Consider the following 17,598-nt stretch of genomic DNA (forward strand, 5'->3'; position numbering starts at 1 on the left):
GGGTTTAGTGAGAAGGGAACAGTAAGCTCTAGCCGGTGTGGCTCAGTTGGGCGTCATCCAAGGCACTGAACGAAGGGTTGTGGGTTTGATTACTAGTCAGGGCACATGACCAGGTTGTGGGCTCAATCCCTGTTGGGGTGTGTGTGTGCAGGAGACAGCTGATGGATGTTTCACTCTCACATAAATGTTTCTCTCTCTCTTTCTCTCTCTCTCTCTCTCTCTCTCTCTCTCTCTCTCTCTCTCTCTCTCTCTCTCTCTCTCTCTCTCCTCTTTCCTCACTCTCTAAGAAGATCAATAAAAACAAACAAAAAACAACTCTTAAAACAAAAAAGCCCAGATGGGATGGCTCAGTGGTTGAGTGTCAACCTATGAACCAGGAGCTCATGGGTTGATTCCGAGTGAGGGCACATACCTGGATTACGGGCTAGATTTAGAATCCTAGTGGGGGGTGTGCAGGAGGCAGCCCATCTGTGATTTTCTCTCATCACCAATGTTTCTGTCTTTCCCTCTCCCTTCCTCTCTGAAATCAATACAAATATATTTTTTAAAGAAATGTCTTAAAGGCCTTCTTCCTATAACTAAAACTAAACTCATTTGGGGGTATAGAATCAGACAATCAAGCATAAAGCTGACAACTAAGCTCAGTTTAAAAGAAATAGATCTCTGAGCCTTCCTTAGATGTCACTAATGCCCAAAAGTTATGATTTCCTATATCTGCGAAAAGATTCCTAGACTATGGCTCCTATCTTAGAATCTAAGAATGAAGGTAAACATAATGAACTTTTTTCTTAGAGGAGAAAAAAAAATGCTAAGAAACTAACAAGTGCATAAACTCAGGATCAGAAATCATACATAGGATTATAAAATTTAAAAACAAGTCCGGAAATGAATCCAGCAAATAGGACAAAGGGCTGTTCTGAAATACAGAGTATACTGGAATATTTCAGGCCTGATGCACACCATAATAGTATTTATTGAGCACTGCTGTATGCCAAGCACTTGAAACACATAGTTCCAATTTCTAGCACAATTCTAAGAGAAGTATTACACAGATGCTCCTCAACTTATGAGATATGTCCAAATAAGCCTATCATGAGTTGAAAATATCATGCAATAATCTACTGAACATCATAGTTTAGCCCAGCCTACCTTAAACATGCTCAGAACACAGTATCTATAAAATGCTGGCAGTATAGTACACTGCAGAGTATCAACCTTATGACGGCATGTCTGAATGGGAGTAGTGGCTCACTGCACCCTGCCCAGCATCATAAGAGAATACTGTACTGCTTATTGCTATCCTGGGAAATGATCAAAATTCAAAGTATAGTTTCCACTGAATGTGTACGGTTTCATAAAGTTAAAAAAAAAAAATCACAAGTTGAACCATTATAAGTCTGGGACAATCTGTTATCCCTATTTTACAGGTGAAGGAACCAGCTAAGAAAGGGTAACTGGTTTATTCTGAGTTATTCTCTACCTATCTTTCTTAAGAATCATCTCTCCTATCTGGCCGTTCAACATTGGCAGTTCCTCAAGGCTCTGATAGGCACTGCTTTGTATTTACTCCCTAGGGTCATTTTACCTATTGCCACCACTACTTCACTGTCTCCTAAATATGTATCTCTAACTCAGACCTCTCCTCTGAGAACTCATAATTGCCCAATTGACATCTCTACTTGAACTCTAAAACCAAAATTACAATTTCCACACCCCAACTCCAAACCAGGTAAATTCCAATGCTCTACATGAAGAACAACATCAACTGATGAAGTTGCACAAGCTAGAAATCAATGAGCTATAGTTCCTATTTTGTTCATCATCACCACCCTTCCCCCACATATACAAAACATCACCAAATCTTACGGATTTTAAGTATCTCAAATCCATTCTATTCACTGCCACCATTCTCCTTCCCCATTCCAACTACTCAAAGTTTTTATCACGGTTCATTTAGAGCAGGGGTCCTCAAACTTTTTAAACAGGAGGCCAGTTCACTGTCCCTCAGACCGTTGGAGGGCCGGACTATAGTTTTAAAAAAAACTATGAACAAATTCCTATGCACACTGCACATATCTTATTTTGAAGTAAAAAAACAAAACGGGAACAAATACAATATTTGTATTTGCATGTGGCCCGCAGGCCGTAGTTTGAGGACCCCTGATTTAGAGTATTATAATATGCCAACTGGTTTTCCATCTTACTCAACCCATTCTCCACACTAAAACCATGTGATCTCAAATCCACTCACTGTCTAATTTCAAATTACTCTTAGGCTAAATAACAAAAATTCCTAACATTGCTTAAAAGGTCCCAGTCTAGTCCCCACTCCTTCAAGTCTTTCCTTGTTCTATTCTCTCCCATAGATCATGGGTCAGCAAAACTATGGCCTGGGGGCTCAATCCAGCCTGCTGCCTGTATTTGAAAATAGCCATAATTCACCCATTTACATATTTTCTATGGTACATTTATATTGCCAACAGCAGATTTTACTAGTTATAAAGGCTGTATTACCTTCAAAGCCTAAAATATTTATTATTTGGCTCTTTACAGAAAGTATGCCAACACTGCCTTAGATCAATGACCAGCTGCAGTGACCTCCTTTAAGAACACGTATCGTGTTCCCTCTCACCACAAAAGCATCCTATTCATTCAGCATTATATATTCTTCCAGCCACCCAACTAGTCCCCTATCAGATCTAACTTAAAATGACACTTCTCATCCCCTAGACCAGCACATCTCAATTCATACCAGCCACATTTCAAGTGTTCAATGGCCTCATGTGGCTACTATGTGGAAGGATAGCTTCAAGCCAGAGGTCTGTAGTTTGGCAGCTCTCTATTCTATTTTTTTTGGTCAGTGCCTATCCCAGTGCCAATACCACATTCTCTTAAATACTAAATTTTATATCTGATAGAATAAGCACACACACTTCATTACCATACCATCTCTGCCTTTCTTATTCATAAGTCTCCTGGCTATTCTACGTTCTTTGCTCTTCCATATATGGATTACAATCAGTGAGTGAAATTTCTTGAAAACCCTTGATACTTTAAACCAGCGGTTGCCAATCGGTATGTCTTCTTTAATGTCTTTCAATAAAGTTTTATACTTTTCTTCTTTTATTTTATTTTTTCCTGTTTTTATTTATTTATTTTTTAAGTTTTATACTTTTCCACAGAGGAACATGATGTTGTAATTACTCCCAGGCACTTGATAATTTGCCTTGCTTTTGCAAATGGTATCAAGTTGCTTATTGCTGATGCATAGCAATATAACCAACTTTTGATTACTGGTCTTATATGGAGATATTTTGTTAACTCTTTTTATAATATATGTTTTTATTGATTTCAGAGATAGTAAGGGAGAGGGAGAGAAATGGGAACATCAAGGAGAGAGAAACATCTATCAGCTGCCTTCTACTAAGGATTGAGCCAGCAACATGGGCACGTGCCCTCACCCGGAATCGAACTAGTGACCTCGTGGTGCATGGAATGATGTTCAACTAACTTAGGCACATCAGCCGGGCTATTTTGTTAAACTCTTTTACCAATACTAATAATTTATCTGTAGATCCTTTATGGCTTTTACAAAGACAATCATATCAGCCAATATGACCATTTTTGTATCCTCCATCCGATACTCATGCTTTTAACTTTTTTTTTCTTACTGCTTTGACTAAGATCTAGATATAATACTGAACAGAAGTGGTGACAGTGTATTTTGTATTGTTCCTGATCGAAAGGGGAATCCATTTCCTTACTTAGGATGATGTTTATTGTGGATTTCACTTGTTTGTGAATTTGTAGATACCTTATTTGAAGTTAAGAAAGTTCTCATCTGTTCATAACAGCTTTCACGTGAATTTAAATTTTGTCAAGTGCCTTTTAAATACTGTTAGATGTTTTTGCTATTATATGTTCAAAATCCCTTATCTAAAACCGTTGGGTCAAGATATGTTTTAGAATTCAGAAATTTCTAGTTGTTAGCCAGCATGTACAGTACAAAAAATATCTTACATAACAACCCAGCAAATTGAGGGTCAGTACCCTACTCAAATACATGAATAGTTCTGCAGTGAACTGTATGGATATTCAATCTAAACAAGATAAACAATGATTTTAAGTAGTCTCACATTAGTTTGAATCAGGTTTTGCCAACAAGAACAGGTCAAATCAGGTTGTGCTGCCAATTTCTGAAAGAACTTTTGATTTTCAGGTTACTGGACATCAAAATTGCAGTTAATAGTCTATGGACCCGTAAATTATGATTATTGCATGCATACTCATAATTAAAATGGAACTATCGTTTTCCTTTCTAATACCATCCTTGTCTGTTCTAGAAGGATAGATGATTTCAGAGAATAAATTAAGGAATGTATTTTCTGCATTCTATTTTCTAAAACAGTTTGTAGAACACTGAAATGATTTGTTCCTTGAAAATTCTCCTGTAAAATTATCTGGGCCTGGTATTCTTATGACAAAATGTAACTAATGCTTCACAATTTATTTAATAGTTACAGGATTATTCAAAGCTTTCTAAACGAGGTAAATTATATTTTTCTACAAGTTTATGTTTTTTAAACTTTCAAATTTATTGACATAAAATTGTTGATAGTATTATCTTTTTAATCTGATCTATCTGTAATTATGTTCCTCTTTTCATTCTCAATGTTTATGTATGCCTTTTCTTTTCTTTTTTTGATCAGTCTTGCCAGACATTTGTCTGTTTTTTTCTAGTCTTCTTAAAGAATCAACTTCTACCTTTACTGATTTCTCATTTGGTCTCTGTATCCCTATCATTTTAAAACTGAATGCGTAAACCAGCCTTTGACAGTCTCTTTCCACCTTCCAACTTCCCTTACTGGTTCAGGACCTGTTTTACTATACTGCTTTTGGATTTAATCTAGCTCTTCAGTTTAGCAGACTCATAAATGCAATGCTATTTCACAATACCCTGCCTTCGGATGGTGTCCTATCATATCTCACCTTGCTTAGTAATAATTTTATGCCCTGTACAAGTGATTTTTCCCATCTAAAATATATTTTCTCCTTCTTAAAAGGCAATTGACACACTTCTTGAAATTTTGTGAAACTAACTCCAATTTTGTGAAACTAACCACTCTATGGTTTTCTCACCCTGTATTCCATTAATACTTATATTTCAATAATACTACCACCAAATCGTATACATACTTTTTTACTTAACATATATACCATGTACCAAATACACTAAATCAATATGAACTTACTTCTCGTAACAGCTCTAAGAAGTAGGATTGTCTTGGTTTTTCTAGATGAAAGTACAAAAAAATTACAAACTTGCACAACTAGTAAGTTCCTAAAATCTGGCTCTAGAACATGTACTCTTAACTATTATATTATGCTTCCTAAAATTGCTATAGTAGTACTTCCTAACCCTGTCCCAACCACAGGGTATTGTCTCTCAAACTAACATTTAAGCTCTTTTAACTTTTTATACCCATCAACAGCTTTTTTACAGATTTAAGCATGTTTTCAGTGAATGCTTTTTGAACTGAAACATAAAACATCTTTAATTACTCAAGTCCAACTTATACTATGAAAATAATTTTTTAGGCAAACTAAGCTGCACTAAAGTGTTCTAGCCTTTCTGTAATGCTTTAAAATATATATCATGAATAATTGATAGAGAGATACAAGGCATTTCACTGTGCATATATAAATACAAAGCCCTAAAATATAACCATGGCACAAAAATGTGTCTATGAAGTTGCTTTGTAATATACCGGTATGTTCATCTTTTTAAGACCATAGGTCCAGAAAACATTAAAGTGACACCAGATTTTTAAAATTACCTATAGATCTAAAAGCTTCTAAAATATAATTTCTCCAATTTTCTTAGGAGTTCCAATATCATAACACATGAATCTAAAAATTAAAACAATCCTATATAATAAAAGGCTAATGTGTACATAGACTGAACAGCGAAACAACTGGAACCACCAAACAACCAGCTGCTATGACGTGTGTTGATCATGAGGGGGTGTGCGTGGAACATGGCGGCGTCGGCTGTGGCAGGATGGTGGAGCAGGTGAGCAGGGGCACCAGACCAAGGCGGGGTGCCAGTCATCAGGGTGAGCCTCTGGTGGATACTGAAAATCTTTGTTCCCGCATGCCGCGGTCCTGCCCGGTGCTCACACCTGCTGCTGGCACTGGCCCCACTCACACCCACTGCCAGCGCTGGCCCTGCTAGCACCCGCTGCTGGTGCCGGTCCCAATTGCTCCGCGCCGTCAGGAGGTGTGAGTGGGACCAGCGCTGTCAGCACATGGGAGCGGCAGCGGTGGGAGCGGGACTGCTGGCAGACAGGAAACTGGGGGGCACGGAGGATGGGCTGAGACCCACCCCTGTGCCTACCACAGCCTCACAGCCCACAGTTCCTTTCAAGGTGCATGAATTTGTGCACTAGGCCCCTAGAGTTATTATCAAAGTGTAAGGAGCCCTAGCCTGTTTGGCTCAGTGGATAGAGCATTGGCCTGTGGACTAAAGGATTCTGGTCAAGGACACATATCTTGGTTACAGGCTCCTCTCTGGCCCAGGCCCTGGTCAGGGCTCATGCAGGAGGCAACCAACCAATGTGTTTCTCTCACATTGATGTTTCTCTGTCTTTCCCTCTCTCTCCCCCTCTACCTAAAAGTCAATGGAAAAATAATTTTGGGTGAGGATTAACATAAAATAAAAAATAAAAGTGCAAGGAAATTCTATAACAGCTCTAAAAGTTAAGAGAGCCAAGATTACTATGAGTAAAATCAACAGAAAACAGATTATAAGTAGAACTCAAAGCTAACTCATCATTTCAATACAAGTAAGGAAAAACACTGGCTGATACCGAATGAAAAGGGATATATTATATAAAGCACTGAATCAAATATATGAACCATTTGCAAGTGTGGAGAAAGAATCTAGGTCTGATATTAATTCCCATTTGTATCTGTGGCTAGGAATAAAAATTAAAGACAAATTACTACAATAAGTGAACTTAAGGTGCCAATGACTAAAAACAGCACCATTATTCGATGTACTTCTAAAAAAGAAAACACCAAAACAACCTTGTGTTACTGAAATTATGACATGCCATCAATTGTTAGACACATGCAGATTTAACAGATTTTAAAAGTTAAAAAAAGAAAAGTATTTTGGAATCAATAAAATATAGTTAAATAATTAGGTAGGGCAAATCAGATGTGAAGAGATTTAATTCAATTCAAGGAACATTATCATTAATAAACTAACTGAAATTAGGGACCATGCTAAAATTTCAGAGTATTTGGCACATTCCTTTCCCTCACAATGCTCAGAGTTAAGAAATTAACACTGAAAGAGCTATAGTAATAATATCAAGCCACTGAAATATTCAAGCCTTTTGTACATTTATCCCAAAGAAATAATCCAAAAGCAAATTAACTAGCCACTGCAATAAAAGACAGCAAAATTTAAAACTTGGAAGCCTACTTATTTAGCTTTGGTACAATTTTCTAAATAGAAAACTATATAATAGCAAAAAGTATAATCTGAAAGACTAAGGAGCAATATGGAAAAATATGACTAAGTAAAAAAACATGTGTGTACACTGATTCCAGCTAAATAAAAATTAGTTATACTGGAAAGAAGATAAAAAGAACATAGGTTATAGGTTAAATAATATAGTATTTCCCCCCTCCTCAGTTTCAATTACCTTCATAAATCTTGGTCCAGAAATATAAAATGGAAAACTCCAGAATTAAACCATTCATAAGTTTTAAATTAGGTGCTGACTAGCATAATTCAGGAAGCACAGAGAGTCCCAAACAAGATAAACACAAAGAGATTCACACCAAGGCACATTATAATTAAAAAGGCCAAGATTAAAAATAAGAGAATCTTAAAGGCCGAAGGAGAGAAACAGCCAGATACTTACAAGGGAGTTCCCATAAGGCTCTAGCTGATCGCAACAGAAACACCCAGGCCAGAGGCATTGGCCTCAAGTATTGAAATTAATGAAAAGCAAGAATCTGCAACCAAAACTGCTCTATCCAGCAAGGCTATCATTTAAAATTAAATGTGAAGTAAAGAGCCTCCCAGACAAAAGGAATTCCATTATCACCAAACCAGCATTGCATGAAATGCTACAAGGATTGCTTTAAGAAAAAGAAATAGAGAGGAACATAGCATTTTAAAAATGACAATAAGTAAGTACCTATCAATAATAACCTTAAATGTAAATGGATTAAATGCTCCAATCAAAAGACATAGGGTAGTCGAATGGATAAGAAAACACAACCCAATACATGCTGTCTACAAGAGACCCATCTCAGAAGAAAGATACACACAGGCTGAAAGTGAAGGGATGGAAAAAATATTTCATGTAAAAAGAGCTGACAGCTCAATTTTGAAAATGAGATGTCTTTTAATAAACACTGCCTTTAAGTATTCAAAGTGTGTGTATACATTTATATATGCATCCAATATAGGAGCACCTTATATATGGTATTAAAAAAATTTTTTTTGTGGACTTTAAGGGAGAAATCAACAGCAAAACAGTCATAGTAGGGGACTTTAATACCTCAATGTCATTAATGAATAAACCTTCCAGACAAAATATCAACAAGGAAACAGCGATCTTAAACAACACACTAGGTCAGATGGATTTGATTGATATCTATAGAACATTTCATCCCAAAGAAGCAAAATATGCATTATCAAGTGCAAGTGGAACATTCTCAAAAACAGCCCACATGTTAGGACACCAAAAAAGTCTCAATAAATTTAAGAAGATTGAAATCATATTAACCATCTTCTCTGATCACAATGGCATAAAACTATAAATCAACCATGATAAAAAAGCTAAAAATTATTCAAACACATGGAGGCTAAATAGCATGTTATTACACAAGGAATGAATTACCAATTAGATCAAAGAAGAAATAAAAAATTACTTGGAAACAAACAATCATGAACACACAACCACCCAAAATCTATGGGACAAAGCCAAAACAGTACTGAGAGGGAAGTTCATAGCATTACAGGCCTACCTCAAGAAGCAAAAAAGATCTCTAGTAAATAATCTAACTCTATACCTAAAAGAATTGAAAATAGAACAGCAGGAAAAGGCCAGAGTAAGTAAATGGAGGAAATAAGAAGATTAGAGCAGAAATAAAAACAAAAAACAATAACAACAAAGAAACAAATACAAAAGATCAATGAAACCAAAAGTTGGTTCTTCTTTGAAAAGAAAAACAAGATTGATGAACCTTTAACCAGACACATCAAGAAATAAAGAGAGCAGACCTAAATACATATAACCAGAAATGAAAGAAGAGTGATAACAACAGACATCATAGAAATACAAACGGGGGAGAGAAACCAAGATGGTGGCATAGGTTAACGCCGGAGTTTGCTGCCTCGAACAACCACTTCAAAAATACAACTAAAAGACGGAACGGACATCATCCAGAACCACAGGAAGGCTGGCTGAGTGGAAGTTCTACAACTAGGAGAAAAGAGAAAAGCAGAGGAGGCACAATGCTGAAGTGAAATACTAAGGTGCGGAGTGCATGCGGAGCGGGCTGGCGGCTGAGGGAGCGGTTGTCTGTTTCAATTGGGAGGGAGTCTCAGACTCTGAGCTCCAGATCCGGGCGAGTCTCTAGGGACCCAGACTCAAATGGGAGAAGCAGGACTATCTGGCTTCAGTCGGAGCCAGAAGGCAGCTTTCTCTCCGAGGTTTGCGGCGGTTGCTGGGACTCTGAGAGGCAGAGCCCCTGGGGACGGGACTGAGAGCAGCCATAACTGCTCGCTCCGCCTGCCCTGTTGATCCCCTAGGACCCGCCCCGCCCAAGCCCTGCACAGAGGCATTTGCTGGATAGCCTCAGGCAAAGGCTAGATTAGCACTGTCCTAGAGGAGAGAAGTTCTCCCACTGCAGACACAGCTGATTCTCACAGCCAATTGGCCTGGAGGTCAAATCCCCCCCAGTATTACCTACAACAATCAAGGCTTAACTACAACAAGACTGTGCACAAAGACCACTAGGGGGTGCACCAAGAAAACATAAAAAATGCGGAGACAAAGAAACAGGACAAAACTGTCAATGGAGGATATCTAGTTCAGAACCACACTTTTAAGGTCTCTCAAGAACTGTCTAGAAGCCGCCGATAAACTTAATGAGATCTACAAGAAATCTAATGAGACCCTCGATGCTGTGATAAAAAACCAACTAGAAATTAAGCATACACTGACTGAAATAAAGAATATTATACAGACTCCCAACAGCAGACCAGAGGAGCACAAGAATCAAGTCAAAGACTCGAAATGCGAAGAAGCGAAAAATACCCAACCGGAAAAGCAAAATGAAAAAAGAATCCGAAAATACGAAGATAGTATAAGGAGCCTCTGGGACAGCTTCAAGCGTACCAACATCAGAATTATAGGGGTGCCGGAAGTTGAAAGAGAGCAAGATATTGAAAACCTATTTGAAGAAATAATGACAGAAAACTTCCCCTACCTGGTGAAAGAAATAGACTTACAAGTCCAGGAAGCGCAGAGAACCCTAAACAAAAGGAATCCAAAGAGGACCACACCAAGACACATCATAATTAAAATGCCAAGAGCAAAAGACAAAGAGAGAATCTTAAAAGCAGCAAGAGAAAGAAACTCAGTTACCTACAAGGGAATACCCATACGACTGTCAGCTGATTTCTCAACAGAAACTTTGCAGGCCAGAAGGGAGTGGCAAGAAATATTCAAAGTGATGAGTACCAAGAACCTACAACCAAGATTACTTTATCCAGCAAAGCTATCATTCAGAACGGAAGGTCAGATAAAGAGCTACACAGATAAGGAAAAGCTAAAGGAGTTCATCACCACCAAAGCAGTATTATATGAAATGCTGAAAGGTATCCTTTAAGAAGAGGAAGAAGAAGAAAAAGGTAAAGATACAAATTATGAACAACAAATATGCATCTATCAATAACTGAATCTAAGAATCAAGTGAATAAATAATCTGATGAACAGAATGAACTGGTGATTATAATAGAATCAGGGACATAGAAAGGGAATGAACTGACTATTCTTGGGGGGGAAAGGGGTGTGGGAGATGCGGGAAGAGACTGGACAAAAATCGTGCACCTATGGATGAGGACAGTGGGTGGGGAGTGAGGGCAGAGGGTGACGTGGGAACTGGGAGGAGGGGAGTTATGGGGGGAAAAAAGAGGAACAAATGTAATAATCTGAACAATAAAGATTTAATAAAAAAAAAAAGAAATACAAATGATTGTAAGAAAATATTAGAAACCATTATGCCAACAAAGTAAACACTCTGGGCAAAGTGGAAAAATTCCTAGAAAAAGATAATCTTCCAAAATGGAATCAAGAAGAAGCAGGATACCTGAATAGATCAATAACAATTAATGAAATTGAAGAAGTAATAAAAAATACTTCCAAGCAAACAAAAGTCCTGGACCAGAAGGCTTCACAGGCAAATTTTACCAAACATTCAAAGAACTAACACCCATCCTCCTCAAAATATAAATTCATTGGAGGGGAGACTTCCAAACCCTTATTATGAGGCCAACATTATCCTAATACCAAAATCAGAAAAAGACACAAGAAAGAAAAAATTATAGGCCAATATCCCTAATGAACCTAGATGCTAAAATCCTCAACAGATTATTAGCAAATTGGATCAAGCAATAAATTTTTAAAAATCATACACTATGATCAAGTGGGATTTATTCCTGGGATGCAAGGATGGTACAATATTCGCAAATCAAAAAATGTGACGTTAATCACATAAACAAAATGAAAGATAAAAATCACATGATCATAGCAACTGATGCAGAAAAAGCATTCAGTAAAATTCAGCATCCATTTATGATAAACCCTCAGCAAAGTGGGAATAGAGGGATCATACCTCAACATAACAAAGGCCATATATGAAAAACCTACAGCCAACATCATATTCAATGGGCAAAAACTAAAAGTGTTTTCCTTAAGATCAGGAACAAGACAGGGATGTCCGCTTTCACCACTCTTATTCCACATGGTACTGGAAGTTGTAGCCATAGCAATCAGACAAGAAGAAATAAAAAGCATCCAAATTGGGAAGGAGGAAGTATAACTGTCATTGTTTGCAGATGACATATTGTATACAGAAAACCCTAAAGACCACTGAAAAACTAGTAGATGTAATAAATGAATTCAGCAAAGTTGCAGGATATAAAATTAACAACCAGAAATCAATGGCGTTTTTACAAACTAATAATGAACTACCAGAAACAAAAACTAAGGAAACAATCCCACTTACTATTGCCAACAACAACAAATAAGGTACCTAGGAACAAATTTATCAAAGGAGATAAAACCTGTAACTTGGAGAACTATATGATATTAAAGGAAGAAATTAAGGAAGATACAAATAAATGGAAGCATATACCGTTGTTTATGGATTGGAAGAATTAATATCATTAAAATGTCCATACTACCTAAAGCAATCTGTAGATTCAAAGCAATTCCTATTAAAACACCAATGGCATATTTCAAAGAACTAGAAAAAATATTCCAAAAATTTACATGGAACCAAAAATTGACCCCAAATAGCTTCAGCAATCTTGAAGAAAGAACAACAAAGTTGAAAGTATCACAATACAGGATATCAAACTATACTACAAACCCCTTTTAAAACAGCCTGCTACTAGCATAAGAACAGGTATATAGACAAATGGAACACAACAGAGATCCCAGAAATTAACCCATGCCTCTATGGTCAATTAATATTTGATAAAGGAGGCAAGAGCATACAATGGAGTAAAGATAGTCTCTTCAATAAATGGTATTGGGAAAATAGGACAGGCATATGCAAAAATAAATGAAACTAGACCACCAACTTACACCATACACAAGACAGAACTAAAAAAGGATAAAATTTTAGCATTTAAATTTAAGTCATGAAACAGAACTTGTAATACAACTGAACACCAGGAAGACAAACAATCCAATTAAAAAATGGGCAAAGGACCTGAATAGACACTTCTCCAAAGACGACATATGGATGGCCAATAGACATCTGAAAAAATGTTCAAGGTCACTAATCATCAGAGAGATGCAAATAAAAACTACAATGAGGTATCACCTCACACCTGTTAGAATGGATACTAACAATAAAACAACAAACAACAAGTGCTGGGGAGGATATGGAGAAGAGAAACCTTGTGCATTATTGGTGGGAATGCAGACCGATACAGCCACTGTGAAAAACAGTATGGAGTTTCCTCAAAAAATTTAAAATGGAACTGCCCTTGACCTAACGATCCCATTTCTGGGAATATATCCTAAGAATCTCGAAACACTATAAGTACCCCCTTTGTTCACAGCAGCATTATCTATATATATATAAAGAGGTAATATGCAAATTAGCAGGATGCCACAATGTGTCATGACCGGACTATTAGCATATTAACTCTTTATTAGCTCCTATCATCAGGAGGCTGTCTGCGCGCGCCTCGGGCATCACTCTAGAGATGGGAGACGGGGCGGAAGCGGGGAGGCAGGAGCAGGGAAGCAAGAGACGGGGTGGAAGCGGGGATGCAGGAGCAGGGAAGCGGGAGAGGGGAAGCAGGAGCAGGGAAGCAGGGAGGCGGGAGAAGGCAGGACCAGCCCGAGGCAACTCGAGGGTGGGAGGCACCACGTGATTTTGCGTGCTGGTCTCCTAGTCTATATATATAAAAGCCTAAGTGACTGGCCAACTGGCCAAACATCCAGAAGCTATGATGTGCACTGACCACCAGGAGGCAGACGCTCAATGCAGGAGCAGAAACCACAGGCATGGAAACATGGAACAGACTGATGAATCTCAGAGGGAAGGGAGAAGCGGGGAGGGCGGGAAGAGATTACCAAAAATCTTATATGCATACTAGAGGCCTGGTGCACGGATTCATGCACTGGTGGGGTCCCTCTGCCTGGCCTGCAGGGATCAGGCCTAAACAGGCTCTCTGACATCCCCCAAGGGGTCCCAAACTGTGAGAGGGTGCAGGTCAGGCTGAGGGACCCCACCAGTGCACGAATACATGCATTGGGCCTCTAGTTTACAAATATCCAAGATCTGGAAACAGCCCAAGTGCCCATCAACAGGTAAATGGATAAAAAAGCTATGGTATATTTTCACAATGGAATATTATGCCACTGTAAAAAAAAGAGGAACTTTTACCCTTTGCAATAGCATGGATGGATCTGGAGAGTATTATGCTAAGTGAAATAAGCCAGTTAAAGAAAGACAAATACCATATATATGTTCTCATATGTGGAATCTAATAAACAAAAGAAACTGATAAACAAAATGGAACTGGAAGCAGTGGATTCACAGAACAGACTGGCCAGTACCTGAGGAGTGAGAAGTGGGGTACCTGGACAAAGGTGAAAGGATTAGCTAAAGAATGTACATGCATACTCTATGGGCACAAACAATAGTTTGGTGAAGGCCAAGGAAGGGGGAGATGGGGGTGGATGGAGGTGGGCAAAGGATTCTAGGGAAAAAGGGGCACACCAGCAATAATGTCAACATTAAAATTTTTACGTAAAAATAAAGTGTGGAATGAATAAAAAAGAATATTAAAATAATAAAAAGTTAGTAAAACAATTAAGCAGACTTGTGATAAAAAATGGTAAAATAGCCCTGGCTGGTTTGCTTGGTGGTTCAAGTATAAGGCTGCAGAATAAAGGGTTGAGGGTTCGATCCCCAGCCCCAGACAGGGTGAGTGCAGGAGGCAAACAATCAATGTGTCTCTCTCACATTAATGTTTCTCCCTCCCACTTTACTCTCAAACAAAAAATTTCAATGGAAAAAAATATCCTGAGGTGAGGATTTAAAAAAATAAAAATAAAAGGAAAAATAACACAAAAATATAAACAATTTGAAATGGAAAGACTGTGTATGCTTATTTTTGTTAATAAGCATTCAGTAGTTTTAATAACAAGCAAATTAAAAGGAAAATACTGAAGTCTTTTGGCAGTGATAAAATATGTAGTGAGGACTAGTGATAATAGGGTGACTGTGAAAAGATGCCAGAGGTATTTAGTTAGTAGTGTGTTGTGAGTTGAGTCTGTTATAGATCTAGATGAACCTTTTTACATGTCTAATCTGAAAAACAATAATAAATTTAAAAATATTGCAGCTTAAACTTATAAAATAAAATGGAGGCTACCAACTATAGGGAAGCAATTACTATATGTAAGTAATCTATCTAGAACAGCAGTTCTCAACCTGGGGGTCGAACGACCCTTTCACAGGGGTCGCCTAAGACCATCGGAAAACAGATATATAATTACATATTGTTTTTGTGATTAATCACTATGCTTTAATTATCTTAAATTTGTAACAATGAAAATACATCCTGCATATCAAATATTTACAATTCATAACAGTAGCAAAATTACAGTTATGAAGTAGCAACGAAAATAATTTTATGGCTGGGGTCACCACAACATGAGGAACTGTATAAAAGGGTCGTGGCATTAGGAAGGTTGAGAACCACTGATCTAGAATAAGGTTACTCAAAATATCTGTTATCTTTAATTGGAATTAATAAATAGTAGTTGGCTGCAGTAAATTAAATATTAAGACTTGATTTACTGGATGAAGAAATTACCAATATGCAGTATAAAAACCTATTGAATACTATCTGAAAACCATAAAAACCTTGAATAAAAGTTTATGAACACTCATGTCAAATAGCATTAGAAATAATGGTAAATACTACTGTGAAAGATCTAATAAAAATAAAAATTATTAAATACAACTTTAATAGTATACATATTTAGGTTTCTAATAAACTTAATACCATCAGATAAATTAGTAACTATCTACACTGATAAAAGACAAACATGCAAATTGACGGTACCTTCGCTACACCTCAAGCGACGCCCACCCGCCAATCAGAGCGACTATATGCAAATTAACCCAACCAAGATGGCGGCTGGCAGCCATGGAGCTGGAGCAAGCAAGAGGCTTGGTTGCCCCAATGATGGAGGAAGCCAAGCTTCCCGCCTGCCGCAGCCGGCTCTGAGCTCCACTCAAAGCAACAAAGTTTCAATTATAGAAGATAAATAAACCCCCGATACCTACTTTCAGCTGGCCGTGGCCACGGAGTTGGAGCCCTGGGTTGCCCTTGGCAATGGAGAAAGCCAAGCTTCCCTCCCGCCCACCCTGGCCAGTTCTGAGCTCCATTCCAGGCTATAAAGTTTCAATTGTAGAAGGTAAATAAACACCAGAATAAAAAGGAAAAAGAAAAAAAGGAGAGGCTGGGAGCTTGCATCGCCAGGGGGGCTTGGCCAGCTTGAAAATGGCCTTCAGCCCCTCACCCAGACTGGCCAGGCACCCCAGTGGGACCCCCCACCCTAAAGGAGGTATGGCCAGCCTGAAAACAGCCATTAGCCCCTCACCCAGGCTGGCCAAACCTCCATGGGGTGAGGGTCCCCACTGCGGGGGGCTTGACCAGCCTGCAAACAGCCATCAGCCCCTCACCCAGGCTGGCCAGGCACCCCAGTGGGGAGCCCCACCCTGAAAGGGGTGTGACCAGCCTGCAAACACCCATCAGCCCCTCACCCAGGCTGGCCAGGCACCCAAGCGGGACCCCCACCCTGATCCGGGACACCCTTCAGGGCAAACCAGCCGGCCCCCACCCATGCACCAGGCTTCTATCCTATATAATAAAAGGGTAATATGCAAATTTACCCTAACAGCACAACTGGGAATTACTGGTCATTATGACACACACTGACCACCAGGGCCTGACGCTCAATGCAGAAGCTGCCCCCTGGTGGTCAGTGTGCTCCCACAGGGGGAGCTCGGCTCAGCCACAAGCCAGGCTGATGGCTGCCAGTACAGCAGTGGTGGTGGGAGCCTCTCCCGACTCCTCAGCAACGTTAAGGATGTCCGACTGCAGCTTAGGCCTGCTCCCTGCTGGCAAGTGGACATCTCCCGAGGGCTCCCGGGCTGCCAGAGGGATGTCTGACTGCCAGTTTAGGCCCAATTCCCCAGGGAGTGGGCCTAAGCCAGCAGGTGGTCATCCCCTGAGGGGTCCCAGACTGTGAGAGGGCACAGGCTGGGCTGAGGGACCCCTCCGAGTGCACAAATTTTTGTGCACCGGGCCTCTAGTTTAAAATATAATAGACAAAAACCTGCTATTTGAACAGAATTCTACAATTCATATTTAAGAAATCTTTCTCCAAGTCTATAGGCAGTATACCACGATCCACAAAAAAGTTGCCTGAAAAGTTAATAAATTTAAAAGACTACAAATTATTAGTTTTACTGTACTGTTAATATGCTTGAGTGAGATAGGTATATAAAATTAATACTGCAAAACTGATAGCTCAGAAGGAAAAACCAGACAAATGGGATGCTTACAAAACAGAAAAACAAAACACAAAGTCACCTTATATCTGGGTTTTTATAGAGAATATATTCACCCAGAATTTCCATGCTGAATATGAAATAAAATTACCCAAAGAAGATAAAGCACAAATAAGTGAAATTCAATACAATCACTAAAAAAAAAAAAATTGCCCTCACAAAATATTCTGGAAATTT

General features: G+C 38.7%; 1 protein-coding gene across 10 annotated transcripts in view; it reads right to left on the minus strand.

Annotated features, from left to right (window-relative positions):
* The window catches only part of ARHGAP5 (Rho GTPase activating protein 5), a 100,448-nt gene that overhangs the window by 66,031 nt on the left and 16,819 nt on the right, over positions 1-17,598 (minus strand). For 2 of the 10 annotated variants that reach the window (XM_036353542.1, XM_036353531.1), the window contains exon 3: positions 5,253-5,293. The exons of the other annotated variants lie outside the window; for them this stretch is intronic. In XM_036353542.1, the coding sequence (XP_036209435.1) occupies positions 5,267-5,293 (27 nt within the window). In that variant the 3' untranslated portion in view covers positions 5,253-5,266. The remainder of the gene's footprint in view (positions 1-5,252; positions 5,294-17,598) is intronic. 10 annotated transcript variants of the gene reach the window in all.

Source organism: Myotis myotis, unplaced genomic scaffold (assembly GCF_014108235.1).
Source record: "Myotis myotis isolate mMyoMyo1 unplaced genomic scaffold, mMyoMyo1.p scaffold_m19_p_1, whole genome shotgun sequence".
Lineage (NCBI taxonomy): Eukaryota > Metazoa > Chordata > Mammalia > Chiroptera > Vespertilionidae > Myotis > Myotis myotis.